A 24708-nucleotide genomic window follows, 5' to 3' on the forward strand; every position below is an offset into this window, starting at 1 on the left:
TCGCTGCTGAAAAATGTACAAAATAACTTAGAAAAACCAGTTGAGGTCAAACGTTGTGGGCCCACTACTTGTACCTGCCTTCTCTTGATCTGGAGAAAGTTGATTGTCACAGAGCAAGGCAGAGCTGATGGTAGGACAGCCAAGAGTTCTCCATCTGGGAGTCCATCCTACATTAACCTTCAAGTAAAAGCTGAAGAAAAACAAGCCCTTAGTGAAGTCTGAGCTCTGCAGTTGGCTGACCGGATTTCTTCCATTGTAATGCTCAAAATAGTTTACTTCTTGGCCAGCAAAAACATGGAAGAGCCTGGAACAACTGCCTTCAGCAAACGCCTGCCGCCTCTTCCCAGCCTTCATGGATTAGGCCTGATGTCAACCAGCAGTCGTCTTCTTACAAACTCAAGGTCTGTGTGATGCAGCAGTGTTCGCTGCAGCTGGAAGACCTCCGAGTTCACGGGAGATGAAGCACCAGGGTTTGCCAGTCTGGCTCAGAGCACACTTTGTTCCTTCGTAGGAAGCACCTGGGCACACTAGAGGCTTGCCCCCTCGACTACTGTCCACCTTAGTGCTGGTTCTGAGGGCTCAGCAGGCCCCTCTGAGAGTGGATGTTTGGCGAGAAAGCACGCTTGAGCAAGCAACCTCTAAGTCAAAGGCTTAGTCAATATCCCAGTTTTCAAATCCAAGAGCTCAGAACAGTCTGTGGATTGCAGATCTGTAGAAAATGGCCTTCCCTCACTCCCCCTCCAAAAAAGAGGGAAATCAAACAGCCTTGAGAGGCGTGAGAGAAGAACCTTAGGATTTAGATACCAATTCCATCTCCTAGTTTGGTTTCTGGACAGAAGCAAGCAAATGCAGTAATGACTATCCACCACTTGGCTGTAAGAATTCCCTGGAGAAGCCACTGAGGAGAATGGACAGGCTCAACGATGACCAGCTTGGATTGAGGGTTCCCTTAGGGAACACTGAAAAGCTTTCCATTAGAGGTGATTGTCAACAACCGTAGCCTGAACGTCATGGGTACTGCTCATCTGCCAAGGAATCTGTCCAGGCAGTTCCAAGACTGTAGCCAGTGTGGTCAGAGGCTCCTAATAGCTTTTCCCCACGTGCTGAGGGCAGGCTTGCCTATTGCAGAGGGGCCCGTGAGAGTCCAGGCTCTGTGTCACTCTGCCACCTTGAAGAACTTTCCCGATGAGGAGGAGGGTGGAACAGGTGACTATCACTGTGAAGTGAAGCGAAGCGAAGTGAGGAGGCTGTCTTAGACTCAGAGCTGAATTTGAGAGCAGAATTCAGGAGTATACAGGTTGAAATACCCAAGCCCTCACTTCCTTTCTGAGCATGTTGGGGTTTAATCTTCCTGGTAGATGACGAAAACATTTTATCTCCTCAGTAGAGATCACAGACAAGACAATCTAGATATGTGGGCAATTTCCAGGTAGAATACATTGAGCTCAAGGCCTCCATAGAGCCTTGAGCTATGGCCTTTAGCACCACCACCACCGTTTGTTCCTCCTGGCAAACTTTCCTTTTTAACATATATATACACACACTTCACACTTAAAACCAGTCCAGTGCTAACTCCCTGCTAGTCTGGCTCATCCTTGGGATGTTGAGATGTGGAATGCAGTACTTCACATAAGAAAGCACCATTCCTGGACCCTGTTTTCTGATGCCCAAAGATCAGGCTTCTGGGCTTTGTATTTCAGGCACAATCTTATTGCATTGATAACTAGATCGAGGTGGGGACACGTTACTAGCTGGCCCAGATCTCTCAAATTCTCCCACCACCTCTGATTTTGTTCAGGTGGGCTAAGAGAACCGCTTCCCACGGACCCTCCTTGCTTACTCACCCGTCAGAAGCTGCCACTGAATGGAACTTATTGTTTGGTTTAGCACACTTCTGAGTTCCCTCTGGATCTCAGGGGAGGAAGTGGAATGTTGCCCAGAGGCCACTGTGTGCACAGAGGCAAGCAGACAGGCGGCCTGAAAACATACATGCCTCCTCCATCACCCTGAGCTGGACTTGCCTCCTCTAAGCAGAGCTGGCCCAGGCCGTACTACAGTCACCATTCTTTGCACTTCACATTTGTCCTTTGGACCATTAAAAAACTAAAACAGCACTCCCTCCTCCCTCCCACCCCATCTTCTCCATTCCCCTTCCCTCCCTTACCCATTGCACTTTTCCCGCTCTGCTTGAGGGCTACGTCACACCTCAGCAAAAGCTAAGCTATACTGCTCTGGCTTCTTCCCGCATCGCCGGGCAATGATGGCCAGATACAACATGAGGAGGGCCACCCAGTAGCAGCCGTACAGGATGGCCCCAGAGACAAGGAAGGCTAGCTCCGTCTCACTGAACAGATCCTGGCAGTAAGCTGTGTAGGCCAGCCCCCCAAGGAGGACTGCCACCCAGATGGACACAGGGATGAGGCCAATGAAGTTCACCACAATGGTTTTTCGGCCAGAGGTACCCCAGCCAGACTTGTTGATGGTAGCAATGGCAAAGATCTTGGCTGGCAGGAGGCTGGACATATAGAGAAGGGAGTATAGTGACATGAAGATCATCTCTGCGTTGCCCCGAAGGAAGCAGGCGTATGTAGCCTTGATAATGCCCACCAGCTGCACTGTCAGCAGGAAGAGAAGAATGTTCCAGATGCGGCCACGGTAGAAAAGCTGTATGACTGTGGCGATAAGGAAGAAGGGGAAGAAACCCGTGACCACTGATTCGTAGGTCATCCAGAGGTGGTGCTTGTGGAACCACAGAGAGTTGTAGAGCCACTCGCGGAAGTAAGACTTGCTCCAGCGGGTCTGCTGGTTAAGCCACCGGAGGTACTTGGTGGGGGTCTCTGTGAGGCATTTAGAGCGAGCTGTATACTTAGTCCTGTAGCCGAGACTCAGGACTCGGTTGGTGAGGTGCCGGTCATCCCCAAAGCTGCACTTGCTGCCTAGGAACTTCTGATGGTACCAGTCCTCCAAGAATTGCTGAAGGAGGCTGTTACGGTACATGCCCAAGGGCCCGCTAATGCACTGCACACAGCCAAAGTAGGACTGGCAAGCCCGCTCCACGTTGAAGGCCATCCAGTACCGCACACTGCTCAGGAAGGAGATCCATGAATCGTATTTGTTGAGGATCTGCAAGGGAACCAGAGATGCTGGGCCTCCTTGCCTGAGGACATGAGCCCCAGGAGACAGACACCAGAGACCACGAGGCCTCCCTACACCCCAAGTGCTGGAGCCCATTGCTCCAGTTCCTGGCCGTGAGTCCTCGCCCAGCCAGAGCTGGGAAACCAGAGGCTCAGAGGAGGCGACCACACCCAGTCACTCTCCCCAGCACCAGCCCCACCTCTCCTCCGTGTCCTCTGCACTGACTGTCCCAATGAAGTTGCTCTAGCAGTTAAAGCCACCTTCAATCTCAGGAGGCAGCCTGTGGTGGTGGCCAAGAGAAAGGCTTGAGAAAGAAGCACACACCCCAGCCACCCATCCTGACCCTTTCTGCAGTTGGAAAGCTTCTTGGGAAGACATGGTATGTTGCCAGCAGTACCCTTGGAAGAAGATCTGACCCTTTATTTGTACCATACTGCCCGGAGCTCTTCAGTGCAACATCCCTAAGAGCAAGGGTTTCTCAGGGGTCTAACTTCGGAGTTGCTTGGTGCACCATTGGCCAAAAAGGAAGCCCCCTCCAGGATGGATGGCCTCAGAACACTGTGCCCCTCCCAGCAGCATAGGCTCTCTATATACCTGTTAAGTAATTTCTCCCCACTTAACAGGAAAGGGGTTGGGTAGCAGATGAGCCCTTTGATACCACTGAAAACTGTCAAAGAGGAAACACCCCTCCAAAACACTAGGAAGTCAAGATGTCCATTCCTAAGCATATCCAATTAGATTAAGAAGCAGAAAGAATCCAGACCGCCCCCCCCAGGAATCCTTGGTTACTTCTTACTTGGACATCTCCCCCGACTCCTCCTACTTGGGGGTCCTCCTCCAGGACTCGAAGCATTTCAATTGTGCAGGCTGGATCCAGCACAGTGTCAGAGTCACACACCTGCAGAGGGAATGCACTATCAGTCCATTTCGACCTCAGGTACACACACACACCTTTCACATGATACACTTCAAGCTACTAGCAGAGAAGTCTATGCCAAATGGAAGGGGTGAAATGAATAACAAAGGAAAGTAAGAAAACGAGTTCAGGTACCAGGCTTAATAGCCACTAGACCGAGAGATCTCCAGGAGACATTCCGTGCTGGGCCCAGAAAGGGAGAAGTGCTTAGCACTGGCGAAATCTTTAGCCCCTTACAGAGCCAGCCTCCTCAGAAGTGGTCTTAAAATATTTTTCAAAATATTATTTCTCTTCAAAATAGTATTTCTCTTCAAAAAGTCATTGAAATCAGATGGCAAGCATTGTGGCTAGACCAGGACCAGCAGACATTTCTCAGAAGGCCAAGAAATGGCTCCTGCCAGAGGCTACTGCCCAAAGCTTGCTCATAGGATTATTAAGAACAGGGTCTTCCCTGTTTCAGCCTCTGGCCTCTCAGACAACCAGCCTAAGTGGAGGATGTATTTAGCCCAGTCACAGGACCTCTAATGAGGCTGCCAGGCCTTCTGTGTTCTGTTGGCCAAGTCTCCCAGATCAGGGCACAGCATGGCCAAGGGCTGCTCTCACGTAGATTCTACTCTGGATGGGCCTGGAAGCTGGCACCAGCTACCTCCAGTCAGGACCTGGATCAAATCCTGCCCACCTGCCCGCCTTTCCTAGGGAGACTCCTGGTTTATTTCTAACAGGTGGCCTGTTATTAGTTGAACCTGGGCTACAAACACTTACTCTGGTGGCTGACTCCTTCTCTGTTTACTAGAAAATTGAGATGATACAAAAAGCCCAGATAACCAGAGTAGAGGGATTGGTTTCCTGACCCCTGAGAGAGCAAAGAACAGTATCCACAGATAAGCCCAAACCCTGTTCTGCAAAAGCCTAAAATCCTTTTACTAAAGTTGCTGAGGGCCTATTAGCCTTCAGGAAGGGGGCCGCCCTCTACACTCCAACCCTATGCTTTCTCTCTCCACGTTGGAAGACTCAGTGGCCATAGACAAGCAGCAGAAGGCAGAGGGGGAACCAGGCAGAGTCATCACAGCCACTCCCTCCTACCTGCACAATGACACATCCTTACAATCCTGGCCCAGACTGGGAAGGCCCCCAGGGAGCCTCAGGCCAGACTCCCAGAGCCCCCTCAGCTTACCGGCCAAGCTTCCTAGGGCTGCTGGTCTCAAGACTACTTCCTGCCATGACCCTATCTCATTCCTCACGCTGCTTGGCTTCCCTCACCCCAGGGAGGTCTTTCCAGCTGAGCAAGGTTAGGAAAGTTAGAGCTCTTGGCCGCCTGAGTTTCCCCACTGGCTGGAGCAGGGTTATCTCCCGAAGAGGGAAAGACACCTTCAGCAGGGCTCATGAAGACAGGCAGAAACCCAGAGTGTTTAATGACTGGCACCCAGGGCTGCCCCAAGTAGTGAGCCCAGAGCCTTCAAAAGAAAGGCTGGCTCAGGTGCATGAGCCTATCTGCTGATCCACCAGAGCACAGAGGAAAGGAAGAGGTGTGGTAGAGCAGGTCTGGGGGGATCCTGTGCTTCAAGGGAGTAGATGACAGAGTCACGACAGCTTGAGCACGTGCCAGGAGGGCTCAAGGGCTTTTTCTAAATCTTCTGAGTCCCCAGGCAAGTCTCAAAGGCCCCTTGACCCTAGGTGAACTGCAGAATCAAGAACTGTCTCACATCCCTCCCTCTCCAAGGCTGAGGAGGTCCTTGGGCCTAAGAAGACAGAAAAAGACAAATATGCCAACTCTCATTTCAACTTTCTAAACAGCCAAAAACAAAAAATCTGTGGCAAGCTAATTTTAGGTGGGTACAGTAAAGAAAATTTGAATATTGGAGTATGCAACATGCTGTCAGCAAGACTGCTGGCACGTAGGTGGGCTACCGCAGCAGCCGCTATCCATTCAAGCAACAGAGAAGGGCAGGAACAGAGGAGTGGACAGTGGATGCTGGACCAGAAATCTGGGGTCCTGGGTGTCAGCTTCTACTTGGTACTGAAATGCATGACCTTTCATCAGTTTTCTCTAGGTTCTGTTATTTGAAAATTGGAGCAGGGGACTTCCCTGGTGGTGCGGTGGTTAAGAGTCCACCTGCCAATGCAGGGGACATGGGTTCGAGCCCTGGTCCGGGAAGATCCCACATGCCGCGGAGCAACTAAGCCCGTGTGCCACAACTACTGAGCCTGTGCTCTAGAGACCACGAGCCACAACTACTGAGCCTGAGTGCCACAACTACTGAAGCCCGCACGCCTACAGCCCACGCTGCTCAACAAAAGAAGCCACCACAATGAGAAGCCCATGCACCACAATGAAGACCCAACATAGCCAAAAATAAAATTAATTTTAAAAAGGAAAAGAAAATTGGAGCAATGTTAACCTTGTCAGCATAATAAAATTTCCAGGCTGGTGTCAATGCCTGCTTTGGCTGGAAGCTAGGCAGGGTCTGTTCAGGGTCCTGGCCCTGCCAAGATGGCTGCAGAATCGGGGTGGGGGATGATTCGCACGTGTCCCTCCACCTCACAGATAAGAACTTGACACCAGAAAGAGTTGGACTTTTTAGTCCATAACTAAAACTATTTGAGTGCTTGGCAGCATGATTATTTTTTTGCTCTTCCCCACACTTCTTTATGAAGAGGCTCATCCCCATGTTGCCAGTATCGAGGCAGTATTGTGCAGCGGACAAGGACAGACTGCCGAGGCTCAAATCCTGGCTCTGCACCTTACTGCCATGTGACATTAGGCAAGTTACTTAGCCTCTCTGTGCTTCAGGCTCAGTTTCTGTAAGTGGAAATAATAACAGTACCTATCTCCTAGGAGTATTACGAGGATTAAAAGAACTAAAATGTATGAAGTGCCTACAGCAGTGTCTGGTATAAGTAAATACTATACACTTTACACCTGTTTGCTATTATTAGGATACCCATCCATAGGCCTGCCCAGAGTCACAGAGCTAAGTAACAGCAGAACCAGGATTCCCTCCCAGGTCTTTTTAACCCCAGGACTGCTGTTGAGAACCATGGTGCCTACTGCCTTCTTAAGTGCAGAGGAGGAATGTGCACAACACAAAGGACCTAGACTGGACCTAAAAGTCCCCAGGAGAGTATGCCTGCCTGGCTGGACACATCCACATGTCCACATACACCTAGGGAGGCACGCTTACCTGGATGTAGTCCACTGAATCACCAAGGGCCTTGAAGGCCGTGTACATGACCTCTCGCTTGCCTCCCCACTTCTGCATGATGCATGAGAAGGTGCTGGCCTGCACCACGTTGCGCACGCGGTCCATGCCCTCCTGAAGGCTGGCCTCCGTCTCACCCTCACCCGCCTCATGGAAGTTGCTGCGCCACACAAAGAAGCCGGCTTGCTCGGTGCCACCTAGCACCTCATGGAAGATGTCCAGCATGTAGGCATCCTCCTGGCGATTGCCATCCACCACCATGACCACCTTGAGGTCGGGGAAGGCGATGCGCTGGGCTGAGCGCAGGCACTTGCGCAAGTAGTCGGGGTCCTCCTGGTATGCAGCAATGCAGAGCGCCACAGAGCGCCGCAGCGGGGAGGGCAGCTTCAGTGGCCGGCCTGCCCGCCGCATGCGCCGGTGCTCCAGGAAGGCAAACAGGCTCTGGATGAGCAGGTGCAGACCCAGGATGGCACCGTACAGCCCGAAGGACAGGTAGTGTTTTTCTGTGTGGATGAACTGGTAGCCTGTCACATAAGCTGCCAGGATGCCACCCAGCACTGCCAGGGCAAACAGGCTGGTGCCCACCACACGAAGGGCTGTTGTCAGCTGCACCGGCATCTGGTGGGAGAAGGTGGGAGACGTGGGTCAGGCAGAGGCAGCATCCCTGGTCAATGGCAGTGGGGGCATTTTCTCTGGGCCTGGCCCAGAACCGGGAAAATGACCCACTAATAAAAACAATTACCATTTATTGAGCATGACTAAGACTGTCTGTAGACTCAGAAGCCAGACTACTGGGGTTCAAATCCCAGCTCTGACACTATCTGTGTGACTGTGTTCTACCCCTTAGTTAATTCATCTGTAAAATGTGGGTTGCAGCACTAACTTCCTAGCATCTTTAAGGATTAAATGGGTTACATATGTAAAGCACTTAAAGTAGCATTTTTATGGTTAGACAAACCAAAGCCAGAGAGAGCTGTGTGATACCTAGCTGGTGGCAGAACTGGGATCTGCCTGACACAAAGCTCTCATAGGCAAGCTTCAGTAGGGGTGAGCCTGAGGCCAGAGGAAGCTCTGAGCACCTGAGGGGCCAGGAAGAAGGAGGGGGGGGCAGGGGCAGGTAGGCAGCCTCTACCTGGCCTATACCCACTAGGGGATTACACCAATGAGGCCCATGAAGAAAGTGGGGAAGGAAAAGACAGGAAACAAAGAGATGCCAGAGGAAAAAAAGAAGGAAACAGCTTCCCTTTCTCAAAACAGCTAAATTGGTAAGAAACTTTCCCTATGTTCTCTGCTTTCTCATCTTTTTCTCATTTATTTGAGAGGCAGGGAAGAAAGGGAAAACAATCAGGAAAAGCAGACAAGGTAGAGAAGAAAAAATGAGCGCTGGGGTGTGGACGGCCGTCCTGGAAGCCCAGCACTGGGGCACCAGAGGGAACTGCAGCCACCACTGCAGCAGCCTGGGAGGGGTGGCTGCCTGGGAAGCCCCATCTACTTGGTCCTAGCGCCCACACAGAATCTCTGTCCACGTCCCCCTGCCCCACCACTCCTGGAAATGCTGCCAGGTTTTGTTTGCAACCAAGTCAGGGCTTCTAGCATCTGCCCAATTGGAAATAGCTTTTTTAATGAAAAGAGCCTAGCACTCGGAACCACAAGTCTTGTGCTTGAGACAGCTCTACTACCTCCTGGCGGCCTGACCTTGCGCAAATTCTCTGGGACGTAGCATCCCGCTCAGGAGGGATTCCAGTGGTTTCTTGCTCCATAGGCCTCGGGTAAATCATTTTACTGATTAGTAGCCCTGAAGATGACCCACGTGGGGAGGTGGATGCAGATGGGAGAAGGCTGTTGAGGCCAGCTCCCTGCCCTCCATTCTGAGGCCTTCTCCCCATCTCCCCTCCTTGCCACCTGCCTGATCTGGAGAATCGTTTCCTCCACCGCCACCACCAACCCACCCTTTACAGACAATGAGGTCTCACTTCCAAGCTTGCTCCAAGCCTACGTCTCACTAAACCCAACTCCTGACCCCCACCTCAACACAAACACACTTTCTTGCCGGGGGTCTGTTCCCCTGCCACCTCTCACATAGGTGGGGTGAGGAACACGCAGTTAGTGCCTCAATCAGCCGGAGACTCAGGCCTCAGCATTCCAGCAGCTTCGGTCCGGAAAGTACTGTTGGCAGCCTCGCCTCTCCGGGAAGCGGCCTCCGGGCGCTCTGCCCCGCCATCCCGGGGAGCCTGCCGCGTACTTCCTCTGCAGGACTCCCGTCCTTCCTTCTCTCCCCCACACCCCCCACCCCCAGCCCGCGGCCGTCGCACGCGCTTGCGGCCCAGGGATCCCTAGGCCCTGCATCCACCGCCCAGGAGCGCCCCCGCCCCCCTCTAGAGCTCGAATGCCATGGGGGTGCTGCGGGCACTACTGCCCCCCTGCGCTCTGGGAAAGGGCAGGGGGCGCCGAGGCCAACCCAGCGACCTGCCGGGCGCTGGCGCCCCGCCTCGGTGCAGTGCCGGAGGCGGTGCCCACCAGGTTAACGCAGCCGGGAAGACACTGGCCAGGCTTCTCGCCCACGCCAGAGCCTCGCCTTCTGGCGAAGGCGGTGCCGGCCACACCCACGTGCGGGTTTCCCACGACCCAGCCTGGAAGGAACGGAAAACCCAAGGAATCAGTCGACCCAGGCCTCACTCATCTCCTCGGGGGCCCCAGCTACCTTGGCAAAGTGCGCCTGCAGACAAAGACGGCGTCCCCGGTGTCGCCGGCCCCCTCCTTTCCCAGGCGGGACACCCTCCTCCCCTGCTCAGGAAGTGGAGACATTACCTCGGCACCCCTATGCCACAGAGGACCCAAGAAGGTCCCGCAGCTGGAGACCCCACGTGCAATCAGGCGCTGGTGCGGGGCTCTGCCTCAGGTGGCCCTGCCCAGACAGGGGGCCGTGTCACCCCCAAGCCGGCGGATGGAGCCCCTTGCCCCCCATACCCTTCGCTCGGAAGGGATCAACGAGAGCTCGGCCCCGGTAGGCTAACGCGCACCCGGCTTCAAGGGCAAGAGGTTGGGGGCGCTCCCTAAGCCCTCCCCCCACCCCCAGAGAAGAGGGAAAGAGGAAAACCCCAGACAAGGATGCACGCCGCCAATCTACTCCCGACACTTTGCGGGGCTGCCCAGTCTGCAGCCTCTCCAGCTGACAGGTGCGCCCTGCTGCGGGGCCCACACGCGTCGGGGTGGAAACTTGCGCGCGGGGTAGGGGCTCTTTCCTTTGCGCCCGGCCGCCCTCCCGGCCCCTCCGAGCCCGCAAGGGAAGGGGAGCCCAGGCCGCGAGTACGTGCGGCCGTGGCCCGGCTGACCCGCAAAAACCCGGGCGCCAAGCATCTTGGTGCCTGGACAGGTGCGAACCCCTGGGCGGGCCTGGGGCAGGGAGAGACTCCAGCCAGCCTCATGCCCCTCACCGTCGCCCGCCTCCCAAGCCATTCACAAAACAGGAGCCACAAGGGAGGAAGGGAGGAGAGGCTGGAGAAGGAGAGGATGGAGGAAGAAAGGGAGGAGGGGTCAGCGGGGAGGGGGCTGCAGGAACGGGAGCCGGGAAGCTTGGAGATGCCGCAGCCCTCAGCCCGCCTCCCGGCGCTGAACGCCGCGCCCGCACGGCCCCGGGAGCCGGCGGGGTCCGCGGGGCTCAGCAAGAGGCACCCCTGGAGCCCGGCGCGCTCGGGTACCCCGCGCGGCCCGCCCCTCCGAGGCAGCCGGCCGGCCGGCCGGGCCTGCGCTCACCGTGCCGCCGGCTGCCCGCGCTCCGGTGCTCAGCAGGCCCGCGGCTGCTCCATGCCCCTCCTCCCGCTCCTCGCCGCCGCGCCTCGCTCCACCGTGCGCCGCCGCCACCGCGCGCTCCGACTGAAGAGCTCCGGCCCCGCCGAGCCGCCTTTAAGTACCTAGCGCGTCCCCGCCGGGAGAGGCGCCCTCCTCCGGCCCTGGGGCCGGGAAAGTTGGGAAGAGTGGGAGGGCTCCCCCGAGGGCCGCGAGGTAGCACCTCCTTCCCGGCTCGGCCGGAGGTAGTCCCATGCGGCCGGCGCGCGGTTGGACGCAGGGTCCTGAGTGTACGCGGCTACTCCAGTTCGCAAAGACTCAAGAATCTCCGCACCCTCCGAAAATGGGTTCCCCCTCCGCCGCTCTCGTTCCGGGACCAACTGCCCAGGGGGAGGTGGTCATTGTGCTCAACCTAGAACCTGAAGCGTAGTTAACTTCAGTATAACCCATAAGGGCTTCCAAAATTATGACTCTCAGTTGCCCGCTCCTCTGCAAAGCGGGGGAGCGGGTAGAAATCCCTCGACTGCAGCACGCGGAGGGACTGTGCGCTGTATAGGGTACTCCCTAAAGCCCAGACCCCAGAACCTTCCTGCCGGCAAAAAAAAAAAAAAAAAAAAGGCGCATTAGAGAATACTTGTTAAATACAAAAAGACTGGTCAAAGGTGTTAACAATTGTGAAATTGTGACAAGCTTAGCTTTGAATCCCGCAGTGGGGCGCTGATTGACTTTAACGCTTTTTCAAAAGCTGCAATGGTTTTGCAAGAACCTTGTAAGTTCCAGTGTCCTAAAGCCAAAACCAACTCTCCTCTCCTTTTTACACCTTTATTTCCGACATCCATGACCTCCTAAATTCCCAACTGATCTCATCGCCAGAGGCTTCCAAGCTCCCAAAAGCTGGTGCTAGACTTGGGTGAGGTGAGGTCGCATGGGGTTGGGGGGAGGTGGGGAGTTCTTATCAGAGGAAGTTAGTTCAGAACGAGCTGAACACGCTGGGTTTCTAAATCTCAGAAAATCTTGGAGGTATTATAATTGAAGACTAATAAAAAATGAATTTACATATCTTCCAGATACACCTGGGACAATTTCCATCACTTTTTCCAAGCTGAAACAAATTTATAGGAACCTGAGTTGCAATCTGTAAGCTGCTCCTCTCAGAAGTCTTAGGGGCTCACCCTGACTCACTCTGGGCCACAGAGCTCACCCCTCAGTCGCCCAGGCAAGCAGACCCCTGGCACACCTCCTCCACCGCCGCCCCCCCACCCGCCCCGCATCTTGTGTTACATAAACCAAATCACTTCTGGCTTTTGCTTGAGAAAATCATCGCTAATATGCTACATGGTTTAAACATTCTTTGTGTGCTTTTTAAAACTAGTATTCGCAATGGGAATGTGTTTTGAACCTCAGATGGGCCCTAATAAGAGCAAACAATGCACAGGTGGAGAGAGAAGCCCTTGGTTAAGAGGAGGACTCTGGAGTCAGTTCTGCCCCTAGCCGTGTGGCACTAACCTCAGTGTCTTCATCCCAGAAATGGGATTGAGTATATACTTGACATGGATGTCACAAGGACTGGAGCGACTGACTGAGAGTAAGTGCTCAGTAAAGGTTAACTGCAGCCAACTTCAACCAGAGAATGGCATCTGCTTGCCAATGCTATGGATTCTACATGCTTATCCCTCCAGGATGTGACACTTGGCGACAGGAAGTTTAGAGATCAGTGTTCATGAAAAATGCCTTGTCTCAATTGCATTACAGACTCCTTGAGCTCTAGGCCACCGCCTCTACATCCAGGAGCATCACAGAGCCTGGAGTTGCCAGAGACTGGAGGAGCTATCTGATTCTACCTCCCACCCAAATTTGCCATCTGCAAAATTTTAGAACAGGGGAAACAAGCAGGGGCTGGGCGGCAACAAAGATGAGTGCATCGGCCTGGTGGGGAGCCAAGGTCCCATTTAAAGGCGATGTCCCTTTGAGAGGGAGGGCCCAGCGTGGCCAGGTGCTCTGTTGTTGAGAAGCCAGAAATCCAGATTTTTACGTGAAATCTCCTCATATTAAAGTGTTAGCTACTAATTCAAACGTTAAAAAACACTCCACAGTCCAGGCCAAATGTGTCTGTGAGTCAGATCCAACCAACTGGCTACTTGCAAGTGACCTGTTCAGACGCTTTAGGAATGGAACAGCCAGTTTGGAAAGGTCCCGTCTGCCCTCAGCAACACAGCAACATGACATCTTGGGTGCAAGTTTCCTGGGGCTGCTCCAGGATCATCTCATGCCTAGTTAATTTCTAAGGCTCCAAATTTGTCCCACAGGCTTAGTGCCTGTCTCACGCAGCTGGTTCCAGGGTTGCGCTGGTACAGCACAACCTCACTAGTCAGTTAAAACCTCCGAAATGAACGGCAGGTCCAGATGCAACATTATGAGAACAGTCAACACTCTGCCCATATCAATTGCCTTGGCCCCCTAAATGGCTTCCCCCGGGGAGCAAATTATCTTTTTCTGGTCTGCAGGGCCAGCAACCTGGTGTTATCAGGCAGCTTGGAGAGTCTTTACCTTTGTGGCCCGGCAGGATTTGCCTGTAATTAACATCCACTTTGCCGTGACCTATTTGCATTCATCTCTTCAGGGGGAGATGGGTAGGGGAATCCTTAAGGGTCTGATACAATAAAGCTCACGTTTATCTCTGCTTACCACTGGGGATTCAGAAATAGGACTAATTCCGTACCCAATTACTTAAAAATGTGAATTCAGAGGTTGCTGAATTGGCTTTTACACAGGTTCCAGAGGGTAAGCCTCCTATTCAGCTCTGTAGCAGAAGATTCATGCGGCATTTCAACATTCATTTACCAAACACTGAAGACCTGATCCGAGCAGAGAAGGATGCTTTGGCACTGCAAAGTCTCAGGCTGGTCCCTGCCATCTAGATGGTTATCCGTTTTGAAGAAAAATACACTTGAAAAATTAAGTCACCGTACAAGAAAGTTCATAATGTTGATGAGAGAATCCAACTGCAAGAGTTTGAAGATTTCGGGAGAGAGATCTCTGTGAGCTGGTATGGGCTGGGCAGTTTCATGGAGGACTTGAGCTGACTGTGTAGAGAGACAAGAGCATTCTAGACAGGAAACAAAGCTTACGAACAAGAGTAGGTAGAGGAATGGGTGAGGTGTGTTTGAAGGCCAGCAAAAGAGAGGTCTGGATGAAACAAGAAATTTACACTGAAGAAGTTGCAACGGTGCCTACTCTGTAGAAAGTGCCTGATAAAGTCTAGCTGCAGAGAAGAAGGAAGCTAGGGATGGATTCTGGAAGGCCTTGGATGACTGAATAAGGAGTTTGGATTTTATCCAGTAGGTAACAGAGAATATTGAAGTTGTCAGAGCAAGGTAGTAAGAGGTTGTAAGTATTGTTTGGGGATGGCTGAGCCAGTGGTGTTTTGGGGTAAGGACTAGGAATGGGGTAGGAGACCTGTTAGGAGGCAGATAAACCACAAAAAAGGGGTGAGAAAGGGCAGCTGTGAGAATTGTTGGTGCTGCCCTCAGGAAGTGGAGGTGAGGGCAGGCAGTGCCAACTATCTTGGGCACAAGTGAGAGTACAGGTGGAGGAATAATCAAGGAAAAGAGACTTCTACAGTTCGGAGGGTGGAGGGGGCCATTCTCAAAGCTCTGGAGGTTTTGAGATGACTGAAGCTGACAGTACCACAAACACATATTTCACCTTTCAACTAATTTTCAAATCCAAACCCATGAAATACTCAAATACCTCTGTGCCAATAGGAGCCTGCCATTCGATCCCTCTTGTCATCACTCGTGCTTGAAGCTGCGGGACAACCCTGCCAGCCAGTAACCAGGAGTTGCTTTGCTCTGCTGGTAGCCTAGTGAATGACTGGGCGGGGGAGGGGCGGAGGGATGGTCTAGCTCCACAGGCTGCCCCCTCCCCCTCTGAACTCACGCTTTAGTGCTCCACCCTGGCATCCAGCCCACGGCCTCTAGCGAAGCCAAGCAGAATGGGGGATGGCAGCCAAGCCACCAGGTCTCCCCCAGTCGCTCCAGGTTTCATCCCATCCACTTCCTCTGGGCTGACCACGATCAAAACCTCTTGAAGGTAATGAAGGTGAATTTAAACTGGCCCCCAAAGAGTAGCTGGTTATGCCCCCCAGCTGACTACACAGGGCCTCCTCCTCAAGGCAGCCTAATAATCTGCCACACTAGTTCATACATAATTCCAAGTGGAAAGCGTGTGCCTTGACAGCGGCAAGGCAGCTCCTACCAAGCAAAGTTATCCCTTCATAACTCTTCCCTCTTACCGACAAGTACTCTGTAATCAGTACCATTTCTAGGTGCTACGTTTGAAGAAGCAGGCTTAAGGATTTTCTGTCCTGCAGTTACAATGGTTAGATTTTAACTCCAGTCTCTCTCCGTGGATAGAAGAGTCATTTTCATTTCAAATTAAAGGGCCTCTGCTCTGCTGGAGGCAGAGCTGCCAGCTCCTACTAAGGGGCTAGGTTCTTTTATGCTGGCTTGAAGGTCAGGATTAGAAGGGCACACAGAACGATAACCAAGTGTCAAGCCAGACCTGGAGATGCTTTCTTGAAATCCTGAACAGGAAAAGCTCTTCCTGGCCATCTTTCCTTCCTCTCCCTCCCCCAGGTGAATGCAGAAAGAAATCCAGAAGGCGATTTTAAGCCATAACCTACCTTCTTGGCAGACTACTGTGCAGCCACTGAATATAATGTAATGTTCAGGAAGAGAAAGTAGGAATAGGCAAAAATGCTTACAATGCAATGTTAAGTAAAAAAGGCAGGATACAAAAATTGTCATGTACGAATGACTACATTTACGTTGTTTTCTTTTGAATCCTATGAATTAAAGGGCAGGAGAGAAATTCACCCAGATAATAAGATCAGGTTTGTTTGGGTGGTAGAACAATGAATTTTTTCTCTTTGCCCTTTTCTCTGTATTCTCCAAACATTCTATAAATAAGTATAATAGTCTTGTAATAAAAAGATTATTGTAAAATGGTATGAATTGTAAATTCACAGAATTTCCTTCTAAACTAGCGCTGGGTGGGATACAGCCCATATCATACGTGGGCTCATGTGAAAAAGTCTGGCAACCTCCGTCTGCTAAGAAAGCAGGAAAGTTGGGAGGGCCAGGATATAGGATTAGTGGTAGCCAAAACTCCAGTACTTTGCTTTATTTAAATCCCTCCCACTGTTCCTTTGAGAGAATTTTTGCAGGGAAGAGGGGAGTATGTAGAGCTGTGCCTGCTCATCCAGCAGCTCTGAGTAAATTATAAAAAGACTCCTTCTTCCTTCCTCCTGGCAACACAGCCCAGAGCCAGGGCACACGGCTTGCCTGGCACAGCCCAGCTGGTGTCAGCCCCCACTCAGCCCCTCGTCCAGGGTCACGGTGATCCTGGGGAAGGGAGGCAGGTGCACTTAATGTGGGCTCTAGCCCACATTAGGATGCTTTTCCTGAAAAAAAAGTATTTCCAAGAATGATGATGTCAACAGCATTGCACTCCTGCCTGGGGAGAGGCTGTCTCCTCTGGGTGCTGTAAACCTACCCCCATGCCAGTACCAATGGGTACGTCCACACCCACACGTGCACGTAACATACTGTACACAGAACGGACACACGCGTACTTGCTCATTACACAAGCACGCACACTCACTTTCCCAGACTTCAGCGGGATACAATCCCAGCCTACAGCCCCAGTTGCAGGATAAGCAGGAGAAGAACAAAACCACTTAAGGTAACCTTGTTCCAAATTCATCTGGCTTCGTTACAATAACATCAACCACAGTTCTTAAATGTGCTGGCGCTTCTGCTTCATGTCCTTGTTCTTGATTAAAGACACTGTTAGTCACTGTCACAGAGGAGGTCCGAAGCTGGATCCTCCATAAAAGCAATTAGAGAAGAGCTGAGGGTAGAGGCAGTCCCCATCAGCTCCTTCGTGGGGAGAGACCCCCCAAAATATGTCCCACTCTCAGATTTTTTTTGTTAGGACACCCCCCCTAACACACACACACACTCTCTCTCTCCCTCCCACTCCCTCTCTCTCTCTCTCTCTCTCCTCTTTTCTCACCAGATAAGCTAATGTAGTGGTTCTCACGTCTGGCTGCTGCACGTTAGACTTTCAAAACCTGGGGAGCTTTTTGAAAAACACTAATGCCTGGACCCTATCCCAGATCGATTTAGTCACAATCACTGGGGGTGAGCCCCAGGCTTGAATTTTTTATTTAATTCCCTAGGAGATTCTATTACACAGCCAGCAGTGAGGACGCATCCTGAGGATTCTCCTCAGCTGGGTTTGCAAGTGCATTTCTGGCACTGGGAGGACAGCAGACAGCCAGCCAGTCCCAGAGGTGAGCTCCAGAGCGTACAAGTATCTATCCATTTTCCTCCAGCACCATGCCTGCCACACTTGTTTGAATTAAGTGACCTTAAAAACTTAACAATGAACCAATGAGCTACTAAGCCAGAAGGAAAAAGAAAAAGGAGAAAAGACGCTGATATGAGGTGGAAATTAGGAGGGAGAGCCAAGGAGAAACAGAGGCGGGCAGACAGGACCAGCTGGGCACGCCACTCCCAGATCTCCGGATCTACCTGGAATTGGGTTGATATAATCTTTTTGTTGGCAAAGGTGCTGCCTGCTTTTTCCAGAAGAACTGGGGGAAAGCCACGGAGGAGAGAGTTGCCAAAAACAACTAGGATTAGTTTTTGTTTTACAAAGGACAGGACTTCTGCACACTGAGGGCTTTTCCTACCTAGAGGATGGGTTAGGGTAGTGGATATGGGCTGCTCTCTTTTGGGGCATGGAGTCTCCATGACTCTCTCTCACATGGTCCTGGCCTTGGCCACAGAGAAACACCCACATGGCTGATGCTGGAGCCTTGTTCTTTGCACTCTCTGAACAGCACTGATACAGTTTCTTTGGAAAGTGGCAGGGGGATCACCCCACGCCCAGCTCTTCAAAGTATCAGCACCACCATTCTTTTAGTAAAGACAGCCTAATTTCAGGCTGGCCCTTCCCTAAGATTAACAAGGTCACCGTAAGTTTTGAAGTTTGGAAAGTGGTGTGTGGTCTAATAAAGGGGTGTGTGAATGTGTCCCACCCAGGCACTGTTCTGAGCAGGTTCTAGCTCTTAAGGCAGACAGTGAAGATTAAATTTTACATCATTTGATAAACCACTTAAACGCCCAGTAGCTCTTCCTAGTTCCCCAGCAGAGAGGGTGCTCCTGCAGCTCCGAATCTGCCCCGCAAACTGCCCTCTTCTCGTAATACCAACAACGCTCACCCTCAGCCCCCCTGCATCTCTGAGATGGAGTTAGGTGCTGGCTAACTGGTTCCTATAAGAACTGGCAAATGAAGTCAGAAGTTTCTCCGCTCTGGTGCACTCACTCGCTTCTCCCTTTGTCTCTTCCCATCTGCAAGAACTTCTCTCTCTGGACCTTATTTTTCCCTTCTGCAAAACAGGGCCATTAATTCCAGTCTCATTTTTTTCTCTGAAGGAATGGTATGGAATAGAGCTATCAATGTATATATGTGAGAAATACATACACACGCATTAAAACGATCCATTGTTATCATTCTGAGATACCAAAATCTGAGAACCGAAACCCTGCTTACAGGAGGTAAAAGGGTAAAACAAACAAAGAACAACAAACCTTCAAAGGAGACATTTCTGGGCTCTGACTGGAGTTCACGGGAAGACTTACTACATTTTCTATGTTCCCACACATGGCGCGGCAGCTTCAAGGGTCTACTACCTTAGCCACCCCCAGAAAGAAGAATAGGCCTTTCAATGAGCAATTTACAAAAGCTGCCAAAGTACAGGAGCAGGTGGGCTGGGGGGCTTTAGCAAATCTCATCTCCGGCTGCTAGGCAAACTACAAGGTCAAAAACAAGATCTATAACAAGTTCTGGTGTTTGAGGTTAGGTTTTGATGTACGTGGACACTATCTGGAGGGAATCAGGGCTGAGGTTTATCTTGACATACATGGTCCATCTGAACAAGCAGGGAACCACTGTCTTTATCCTCACTTATATTAACAGCTTTTTACCACTTGGAAATATAGTGTCTATTGGGTGGCAAAGCACAGTGGCTAAAAGCTCAGCCTTGGGAGCCAGACTGCCTGGGTCCAAATACTGGTTTGGCTACTTCTCACTAACTACGTAATCTGGAGCAAGTAATTAGCCTCTTGTGTGCCTCAGTTTTCCCATCTGTAAAACAGGGATAATAATAATACCTACCTCAGGACTTCCCTGGTGGCGCAGTGGTTAAGAATCCGCCTGCCAGCGCAGGGAACACGGGTTTGAGCCCTGGTCCGGGAAGATCCTACAATGCCTCGGAGCAAGTAAGCCCATGCACCACAACTACTGAGCCTGCGCTCTAGAGCCCGTGCTCTGCAACAAGAGAAGCCACCACAATGAGAAGCCCACGCACTGCAACAAAGAGTAGCCCTCGCTCAACGCAACTAGAGAAAGCGTGCAGCAATGAAGACTCAACGCAGCCAAAAATAAATAAATTAATAAAAATAATAATACCTACCTCATGGGCCCAGTGTGAGGATTTAGTGGATTAATATATGTCAAGTGTACAGAAGAGCACAATAAGGTCTTTATAGTGTTAACTGATTATGATGTACAGTGATGTAGAGCTACAGCAATCATTCATCCTGGGTTTTACAGGATGAACCTGATACTTTAAGGGGCCGTCAGGCCCGATGTCCTGAGTCTGGTGTGGGAACCGTGGTCATTATCCTGGGGACACCTCTAACCCCATGAGAAGGCATACCCTAACACTCAGGGCGGAGTCTCAGAGCTGAGAGCCTAGTCAGAGCTCTTTTGAGTACACCTGCAGGAGCTCAGGATTTCTCTCCAGGACGAGTACTTGTAGCTGGACTTTGGCTCCCGGTGAGCATACTTGCAAAGTGTTATTGTGCCCCTACCGGTGGTTTTGATACACAGAAAACTCCATCCCCTGAAGATTTCCTGGGCCTGAATTATGTAGGAGAATGGTGTTAACACTTTGCTGTGGTGACTGAACCTGCACTGCATGGTTATTAAAGCAGTGTCAGCTGAGGATGGAGGAACGTAGATCGGCACAAGCGTGTTGGTGGAAGGAACACTGAAAATGTTCATATCTTCTGGATCCAGCCTTCCAACCTCTTAGGACTTATCCTATAGAAACACTTCAGTATGCAAAGAGTTATGCTTGAGAATCACTGAAGAATCACTGGAACTTAGAAATAATTCAACCGACCATCAAGAGGCAAATGCTTAAACCAGCTGTCGTTCATCTATACAATGCAAGACACGCCACATCACAGGGGAGAGGGGGCTGTAAGTACTGAGTGTCTCCAAGGTATGTGACTAAGAAAAAATTCTATGGGACACTCTTTATGGTGACAATCCCATTTTTGCTTTTGAAAGCAGTAAGGTATATTCATGTTCGTCTGGGAAAACGATGAAAGGAAGGAAAGATCTAGAGGGATATACACCCACCTGCTGGTCAGTGGTAACCTTGGGGTAGGAGTGGAGGTAGGATTGCGAATTCTTCTTCGTTACATATACTTTAAATTTGTTATAATTCATAAAACATATAATCTGCGCGTGCATGCATGCACACACACACACGCACGCAGCCAGGGCATCTGTACCTGAGGGCTCTGCCACTCCTCAGCACTCTGAGGGCAGGGGGCCAGCACAGGGTCGGCAACCCTCAGCTCGTGTCAGCAGAGTTCCAGTGACTGCTTTGTGGGACCCACATGCCGGGGCTCCTGTGTGTATATGAGCTCCTGAGTGCTTCTCAAGCTGTGCTCTAGTTGAAAGGGCTTTGCTGCTATACTAATTTTGGGGGGAGAGGCTCCTTAGGATTCAAGAGATGTTCAAAGGAGACTTGGGCCAAATTCCACCAAAAGGGAATAACAATAGTTTGCCTCTCTGTTCCACGATGTTGTTGTATCATACAAGTTCATGGGTAAAAAATGACCTTCCAAACTAAAGGAAACACAGAGTAACTGATCTTGCTATTCTATGCCCCCAGGGACTGCAGAGTGTCACAGAGGTGGGGACAGGTAATACCTGAGCTTCCTGGGAGTACGGACCTACCTGAGTCAGCATGAAGAACACTGGGGAGGGACAAGAGGGATGACCCTTCAAATAAGTGGGTGCAGCCCCTTCCAGGGCTGATGGTGCAGGTCTGAGCTGCCTCTACACCTGCTGGAGGCACAGGGTACGCTGAGCACAGCCCTGAGCCCCGCCAACAGGGAAGAGTGCAGCAGCCGGTGTTCTAAGAAGACAATTCCCCAACCCCCAAGTGGCCAGTCAGCTCCGAGCAGAGTGGTGCATGGAAGTGAGGTGCCGCGCACTGCAGGGAGGCTGCTGTGACTGCAGAAGCTCTGTGGCTGCAGAACTCGCTGGAGGACACAGCACAGCCCTTAGAGGTCACGCCTGCTGCTGTCCAGGAGGCAGTGGAAGAAGACCACCCCCCACGCCCCCGTCGTGGTCAGGGCAGAGTGGCTTGCCTCCCACAGCCCCCCCTGGAACTCAGCTCCCGTTTTGACTCTCTCCCTTGCCACTGAAATTCCAGCTGAGCTTTTGGATTTCTGTGCAGAGAGACTGCAGAAGCCAATCTGGTTTTGTACAGGTCAGGTGAATCATCCCCCAACCAACTGATCAACTTTCACGTGTCTTGGCCATCCCTCCAGTGCAGGCAGCAGGCAAGGCTCCCTTCACTCACAGCCTCACAAAGAGATGGAGCAGGGCGGGGACAGAGGCCAGACTAACCCGTCTGCTGTCCTCTTTCTTCTGGGGCCAATGAGGAGAAACGGCTGCTGCCAAAGAAGGCGTTGGTGAAAGGGGATGGGGCTCACCGCTTCCAAACTGAGAAAAAACTGTGGTTGGATGTGAACTCCTTCTGGCTCAATACATTTCCCATTTTACAGCTTTTATCATCTTGGCCTCAAAGCACTTTCCAAAAACAAGCTGAAGGGGCTTCAGGTGGAAACAGGTCTGCGGCTGCCCCCTCACTCAGAGCGGTCCACAGGCTCCACGTTGTTCGGCACGTTGCCCCCTGCACCCCCTCCGCTCCACTTCCTGCCCGCTCACTGTGCCCAGCAGCACTGCCCCTCCTCTCTCACCTCCGGGCCCTGGCACTTGCCACTCCCTCTGCCTGGACCACTCTTCCCTCAAGTATCTTCATGGCTGCTCCTTCACCTCCTTCTGATCCTTACTCAAACTTCAACTTCTCAGTGAGGCCCTCTCTGGACAACTTATCCAAGCTCACAGCTCTCACCCCATACACTCCTCACCTCTCCTTCCCGACTTGATTTTTCCCTAGAGCATTTATCACCATTTGATATCCTGCTTTATTCTTTATCTTGTTGCCTGTCTCCTCCTGCTACAACGTAAGCTTCCCCTGAAGGTAAGCATTTTGTTCACTGCAGTGTTCTCAGCACCTGGTGCTACGTCTGGCACATAGTAGATGCTCAACAAATTGTTGTCATCGTTGTCTGTGATTCGCTTTCCTACCCTCCTGTCCCTGGTCAGCCCTTACACGTGGATGGGTCGGCAGAGCCATAGGAAAGTGAAGGAATGGAGAAGAGAGGTGAAGAAAGAAGAATATGAACATATGGAAAAGTATGTGTTTGGAGAGACGATAAGGAGCAAACTGCAAGTTAAGAGATTTCTGATTAAATAACAGAGAGTGTGTGGAAGGGTAAGTTTGTGCCAAGGAGGAAGGACAAAACAGCAGAGAGGGAAACTCTCCAGAATGTCCAGTAAGTCTAACCTGATCAACCAGTCGACACTTGGGCAGAGAGCCTGGGGTTTGGCTGCAGCCACAGCTTTGGGCCCCTGCCTGACTCTTGCCACAGTGCCATCCTCTGGAGACCAAGGGAGATGTGCCGGTGGCCTAGAAGAGGAGGAAGAAGCAGGGAAGGGAAAGGGGGCAAGTAAAAGACCAATGAGTGATACAGGGGGGCGTGGGACAGACTGCTACGCAGTGGAGGGGACTGGAGGTGCGAGGCCAGGAGAGTTTCTGTAGCAGAGACAAAGGGAGGAGACTGGAGGAGCAGCAGGAGGAGGTGGCCGCAGAGGGAGGAGAGACGGGCAGAGGTGGGAGGCAAGCACAGGGACGCTGCTATTACACAGAAGCAGACACACCTCTCGGGCCTGTGCAGGAATGTGTCACTATTGCTCCTGCCATCTGCCCCTGGAGTTCTGTGCCTTTTTCCTTTTCTTAAGTTTTGCGTTCTTATTATCGAAAGCTCTCAATTCTCATGCTCTTTCTCAAGGATGGAGACATATATAGATATAGATATCTATATATATAAACATGGGAGATTATTTTACAATTTGGTAATTTTTAATATTTTGGTCATATTTGGTGTTTAGAAGGGTTACATTAAGGTATCCTCCCCTTGAGTTTGGTAACAAGGACAGAAAAGGTCACTCTCTGAAACTGAATCCATCAAAATCAATAAAGAACAGGTGCTTTTAGCCAGTTGCCAAATAATTCAAATTAAGAGGCAATTTATAAATGGAGATAAGGGGACCAGAATGCTTTGTGAGGCACTCCCTAGACTAGGTGTTTAGACTAAAGACTTTCTCAGTCTAATCAAGCTGATCAATTAGGATATGTCCTCAGAACTGAAATACATTTAATGCAAATAAAGTTGTAAGTTAAACCAACCATCTAACATACCTAATCTGATTGTCTTAAGTGGGTTTCATGGGGTTTAGTTAGAGGAAGGCCAAGAAATAAAAACTTTTAGTGTATATCCAGCTGGTCCAAAGGAGATTTTTCTCTGACTTGAAAGCCCAATCCTGATTTTCTAGACACCCTTGATTTGGAGAATGGAATAATCCAGCTACACTAGCTGAACGGAAATATTCCTTGAAAACATCTGACTGCTTCTGTTCACTGCTCTCTAGGCTAACCTGTGGGCCATAGCTTTCTGTGAGCTGGCCTCTTTAAAGGGATGCTCACCACAAAGGTTCTAAGCTAAGGACGTGCCTGTAATCTGGCCAGAAGAAAACAGCCTGATGTTAACTGGCAAGTGGGCTTCTAGACAGTCCTTCAGTCACCTGAGAGTTCTGGGAAATTGTGTTTTAGTTCTGCTGGGCCTGGTCACCAGAGAGTGGGGATAGAATCCTGTGATAAAATTCAGCCCTGCAGAGCTGAGGACTGGTTAAGGACTCTGGGTTAGCCTCACCAAGGTGTTGATGACTGGGAGGGGTTGTCTGAAGCGATCATCCAGTACGTCCTTTTTGTCTTCTCTTTTAGCTGCAATCAAAATTCAGTAACCAAAATATATAAATAGATAAAAAGACGTCTAGAGTGCTACGTGTGAAATGACTTCAGTAAACCTGGCATCAGGTCACCAATACATAATGCACTTTCCAACAGGCATTTAGCATGAACACATTGTCTAAGCATTCCTCTTTCTCAAGGAGAAGACTGAAGGCGGGATATAAACTCTCTCATCTGAGATGTTTGTGGCTCTTTTCTCCTATAATCAGGGCAACTCTGTGCTAACAGTAGCAGAGGGAGTGAAAGAAAATGGCCTGGGAGGGCAAACACAGCACTTACCTTTCTTCTCTGGAAGATTCAATCAGCTTGATTCTCTTTTCTGGAGATCAAATCCTCAGTGCCATAGCTTTCCATCTCAA

At 51.1% G+C, this 24708-nt stretch overlaps 1 protein-coding gene across 2 annotated transcripts in view; it reads right to left on the minus strand.

Moving 5' to 3' along the window:
* The window catches only part of HAS3 (hyaluronan synthase 3), a 25981-nt gene extending 1323 nt beyond the window's left edge, over positions 1 to 24658 (minus strand). Inside the window, exons 1-5 of one of the 2 annotated variants that reach the window (XM_029238122.1) lie at positions 24629 to 24658; positions 24252 to 24322; positions 7234 to 7869; positions 3932 to 4033; positions 2185 to 3123 (exon numbers count right to left, since the gene is read on the minus strand). In XM_029238122.1, coding sequence (XP_029093955.1) covers positions 2200 to 3123; positions 3932 to 4033; positions 7234 to 7869 — 1662 coding nt within the window. In that variant the 5' untranslated portion in view covers positions 24252 to 24322; positions 24629 to 24658 and the 3' untranslated portion in view covers positions 2185 to 2199. Of the gene's footprint in view, positions 1 to 2184; positions 3124 to 3931; positions 4034 to 7233; positions 7870 to 11004; positions 11060 to 24251; positions 24323 to 24628 lie in introns of those variants that run through there. The other variant, XM_029238123.1, reaches the window with a different exon arrangement.
* Positions 24659 to 24708: the final 50 nt, after the last annotated feature.

Source organism: Monodon monoceros, unplaced genomic scaffold (genome assembly GCF_005190385.1).
Source record: "Monodon monoceros isolate NGI ecotype Baffin Bay Population unplaced genomic scaffold, NGI_Narwhal_1 Super_Scaffold_10, whole genome shotgun sequence".
Classification (NCBI taxonomy): domain Eukaryota; kingdom Metazoa; phylum Chordata; class Mammalia; order Artiodactyla; family Monodontidae; genus Monodon; species Monodon monoceros.